Below are 4,859 nucleotides of genomic sequence, written 5' to 3'. Positions count from 1 at the left end.
ATGTCGCTCCCAAGGTGTGGCAGGAGCTAAAATGGATTTTAGAGCCGGGTTGAACTTTTGGATTTTGGCTCTCGGGGTGAACTTTTAGCCCGGGGATTGAAACTTGAATTTTTAACATGAAATGGAGAACTAAAACTGGCTAAAAAATCAAATTTCGGGTTTGGAAAGAGGGGGGAAATCGATGCCAGGCTGGAATTTGTCACCAAATGTTGCCCCAACTTGTGGCAGGAGTGAAAATGGATTTTGGAGCCGGGTTTGACTCCGGCGATGGAAACTTGAATTTTTTAGGGGAAAAAAGCGAGTTTAACTGGCTAAAAAAATCAAATTTCGGGCTTGAAAAGAGAGGGGAAATCGCTTCCAGGCTGGAATTTGTCACCAAATGTCGCTCCCAAGGTGTGGCAGGAGCGAAAATGGATTTTGGAGCGGGGTTTGAACTTTTGGCCGGGGAGAGGCGGCGGAGCCGCTCGCGGAGCGTGGCCGGGCGCTGCATCCCTGACAAGTAACAAATGGCTGTGGGCGTCCGCCCTTGTCCCCCCGGGCCGAACAAGTCAATAAACGCTGCCCACCTCTGTTCCCATTCTCTAAACCCGGCCTGGAGGCAGGCTCTGCCCTCCTCCTCCTCAGCTGGGGACCGCACCGGCCCGGCAAAGCTCGGCTTAGTGTCCCCGGAGGGGCTTAGAACGCTTAAAACCGGGTTTGGTGGGGAGTGGGCAGGGGGTGAGCCCCTAAAACCGGGTTTGGTGGGGAGTGGGCAGGGGGTGAGCCCCTAAAACCGGGTTTGGTCGGGAATGTTCAGTGCCTGAGCCCCTAAAACCGGTTTTAGTACAGAATGTTCAGTGCCTGAGCCCCTAAGCCCGGTTTTATTGGGGAATGTTCAGTGCCTGAGCCCCTAACCCGGTTTTAGTCGGGAATGTTCAGTCCCTGAGCCCCTAAACCCGGTTTTAGTCGGGAATGTTCAGTGCCTGAGCCCCTAAGCTCGGTTTTATTGGGGAATGTGCAGTGCCTGAGCCCCTAAGCCCGGTTTTAGTCGGGAATGTTCAGTGCCTGAGCCCCTAAGCCCGGTTTTAGCGCGTGGATGGACGGCAGGGTCCCCAGGCGGGCTCAGGGCTCGGTCTCGGTTCCCAGCCCGGAGCTGCCAGGCCGGGCCTGGCGCTGCTCCAGCCGAAGCCGCTGTGCCCTCGCTAACTTTCTTTGGGCTCCTCATTAGAATGTCGATCTAATTAGGGCGCTCCAAGCCCGAATTAAAGCCAAAACCCAGCGGATTATTATTATTATTATTGGGGAAGATTTCAGCGCTTTGGGGGGAAAAGTTCCCCAATGGATCAAAGAGCGCCCGAGCGTCCCTTTGTGCCCGCGCTCACACCTCCCCATCCCCATCCCCTCTTTTCTTCTCCTCACACCGAGCCGGCATCGGGGCCCAAAACCTTTTAAAAAAGTCACAACTTGTGCCTGAGCCCGGCTCTTCTCGCATAACTCGGGGCCCTTTTTAGCACTTAAAAAACCCTCGCGGGTCACCGCCATCCTTCCCCCACCCCTCACCGGCACCTCCCCGCACCCCGCTCTCTTTTAAAGTCTTTGAGGAGAAGATTTTGACGCCTCCGTGTTGTTATCAGATTGATGGGCCGGGTTTGATTGAAGCCCCTTTGTCATGTAAATGTCAAGCCCGTGATGGATGAGCCCGGAGCCGGCCGCAAACTTCGGGAGCCCCGCGCTCATTGGGCTGGACCCGCTCCGCCCGCGGGGTCCCCCCCGGCTCGGCCGCGGTTCCTCGGGGTCCCCCCCATGCCCGGCAGGAAGTTTCCCAGCTTTGACGGACTACCCAAAGGTTGTAGGGCAAGCGGCATCGCCCCCAAAACGGGCTGACCCTCCTCCATCACTGGCAGATGGACAATACCGCCATGAACTCCTTCTTGGAGTTCGCAATTTGTAACCGCGGCACCGCCGCCTTCCAGCACCACCCCGAGCCGGCCTCCCCTTCCTTCCCGCCGTGCTCAGGTAGCCCCGCTCCGAGCTCCGATGGCCCCTTCGCCCTGCCGGCCACCGGCCATCTCCCCCAGCACGGCTTCCACCCTCCCTCCTCCTCCTCCTCCTCCTCATCCTCCCGCTTCGCCAGCCCGGCTTACCCAGCCCAGCCGGGCTACCAGCAGCTCTACCTGGGCCAGCAGGACGCGGACGGGCTCTTCTTCCAGGCGGCCTCGGGCTACGGCTCGGGCTCGCTGGCCGAGGGCTACTGCGGGCCCTCGGGGCAGCTCCAGCCCGGGCTGGGCCCCGAGCAGCCCGCGGGCCCCGCGTACCTGCCCGGCCTCTACGGGGAGCTCTCGGCCGCTCTGCTGGAGGAGCCGGAGCCTCCGGGGCACCCCGAGGCGAGCCCGAGGGCCGGGGCAGCGCAGACCTTCGAGTGGATGAGGGTGAAGAGGAACCCCCCCAAAACAGGTGAGTTTGGGCTGCGGGACCGGGAGCGCTGAGTTCCAGAAGGTTCGGAGTCGGTTGGGTTTGTTTGGGTTTTGGGGTGGTTTTTTTTTGTGTTGGGGTTGGGTTTGTTTGAGGGGTTGTTTGGGTTTTGGGCTCTTTTTTTTTTGGTGTTTGGGTTGGGTTTGTTTGGTCTTTGGGGTCTTCTTGTTGGGGTTGGGTTAGTTTGGGTTCTGGGGTTGGGTTAGTTTGGGTTCTGGGGTTGGGTTTGTTTGGGTTCTGGGGTTGGGTTAGTTTGGGTTCTGGGGTTGGGTTAGTTTGGGTTCTGGGGTTGGGTTTGTTTGGGTTCTGGGGTTGGGTTAGTTGTTTGGGTTCTGGGGTTGGGTTTGTTTGGGTTCTGGGGTTGGGTTAGTTTGGGTTCTGGGGTTGGGTTAGTTTGGGTTCTGGGGTTGAGTTTGTTTGGGTTTGGGGTTGGGTTTGTTTGGGTTTTGGGGCCTTTTTCTTCAACCGCCCCCAGAGATTTCCCATCACATCCCTGAGCTCGGCTTCCCGCAGGCCGGGCTCTGATTTCAGCCCAGCTCGGAGCAGGAAACGCTCAGCGCTTCCTCTTCCTTCCTCAGCCGTGCCTTCCATCCCCTCCTCCATTGTTCCACTTCCTTCCTCACCGCCTTCCCTTAGAGCCCGGCCTTCCTCCTCTTCCTCCTCCTCCTTCTCCCTCCATCATCACCCTCTCCCTCCCCTTCCGGTTATGGATCCCAGGGGGAAACCCAGGGATGGATCCCAGGGGAAAACCCAGGGATGGATCCCAGGGGGAAACCCAGGGATGGATCCCAGAGGGAAAACCCAGGGATGGATTCCAGGGGAAAACCCAGGGATGGATCCCAGGGGGGAGAACACAGGGATGGATCCCAGGGGGGAAATCCAGGGATGGATCCCAGGGGGGAAAACCCAGGGATGGATCCCAGGGGAGAACATAGGGATGGATCCCAGGGGAGAACCCAGGGATGGATCCCAGGGGAAATACCAGGGGATGGATTCCAGGGGAGAACACAGGGAATGGATCCCAGGGGAATACCAGGGATGGATCCCAGGGGGGAGAACCCAGGGATGGATCCCAGGGGAAAACCCAGGGATGGATCCCAGGGGGAAACCCAGGGATGGATCCCAGGGGAGAACACAGGAAGGATCCCAGGGGAAAACCCAGGGATGGATCCCAGGGGGGAGAACACAGGGATGGATCCCAGGGGGGAAATCCCCAGGGATGGATCCCAGGGGGGAAAACCCAGGGATGGATCCCAGGGGAAATCCAGGGATGGATCCCAGGGGAAAACCCAGGGATGGATCCCAGGGGAACACAGGGATGGATCCCAGGGGAAACCCAGGGATGGATCCCAGGGGAAACTCCAGGGATGGATTCCAGGGGGAACACAGGGAATGGATCCCAGGGGAAACCCAGGGATGGATCCCAGGGGGGAACACAGGGAATGGATCCCAGGGGAAACACAGGGATGGATTCCAGGGGGGATACACAGGGGATGGATCCCAGGGGGAAACCCAGGGATGGATCCCAGGGGGGAAACCCAGGGATGGATCCCAGGGGGGAGAACCCAGGGATGGATCCCAGGGGGAAAACCCAGGTATGGATCCCAGGGGGAAACCCAGGGATGGATCCCAGGGGGGAACACAGGGAATGGATCCCAGGGTAAACTCCAGGGATGGATTCCAGGGGGGAACACAGGGAATGGATCCCAGGGGGAAACCCAGGGATGGATCCCAGGGTAAAATCCCAGGGATGGATCCCAGGGGAAAACCCAGGGATGGATCCCAGGGGGGAAACCCAGGGATGGATCCCAGGGGAAAACCCAGGGATGGATCCCAGTGGGAAAACCCAGGGATGGATCCCGGGGGAGAACCCAGGGATGGATCCCAGGGGAAAACCCAGGGATGGATCCCAGGGGAAATCCCAGGGATGGATCCCAGGGGGAAAACCCAGGGATGGATCCCAGGGTAAACTCCAGGGATGGATCCCAGGGGGAAACCCAGGGATGGATCCCAGGGTAAAATCCCAAAGAATGTATCCTGGAGAGGAAATCCCAGGGGATGGATCCCCAGGGGAAAAGCAGATCCGAGAGGATGAGGGATGGATCCCGGGGGAAAAACCCAGCCTGGAGAATGAGGGATTAATCTCCGGATGGATCTCGGGGTGGATCTCGGGGTGGATCTCCGGGAAAAGCGGAGCCCGGAGGGAGAAGGGGACCCCCCTCGGGGAGGGGATTCCTCCGGCCGCTCCTGCCCTGGTGGCTTTTGGGTTTTTCCAGGCAAACCGTCGGAGCTGGGGCTCCTGGGGCAGCCCAACGCCATCCGCACCAACTTCAGCACCAAGCAGCTGACGGAGCTGGAGAAGGAGTTCCACTTCAACAAGTACCTGACGCGGGCCCGCAGGGTGGAGA

At 59.4% G+C, this 4,859-nt stretch overlaps 1 protein-coding gene across 1 annotated transcript; it reads left to right on the top strand.

Moving 5' to 3' along the window:
- Positions 1 to 1,883: 1,883 nt before the first annotated feature.
- On the top strand, positions 1,884 to 4,852 carry LOC127061342 (homeobox protein Hox-B1-like; the record flags this gene model as incomplete). Its single annotated transcript, XM_050988003.1, has 2 exons — positions 1,884 to 2,433; positions 4,728 to 4,852. Coding segments are annotated over exons 1-2 (675 nt in total), but the record flags the coding sequence as incomplete, so codon positions are not given.
- Positions 4,853 to 4,859: the final 7 nt, after the last annotated feature.

The sequence above is a fragment of the Serinus canaria genome, unplaced genomic scaffold (genome assembly GCF_022539315.1).
Source record: "Serinus canaria isolate serCan28SL12 unplaced genomic scaffold, serCan2020 HiC_scaffold_684, whole genome shotgun sequence".
NCBI lineage: Eukaryota > Metazoa > Chordata > Aves > Passeriformes > Fringillidae > Serinus > Serinus canaria.
The sequence above is the reverse complement of the archived record's forward strand: the minus strand, read 5'-3'. Positions and strand labels throughout refer to the sequence as shown.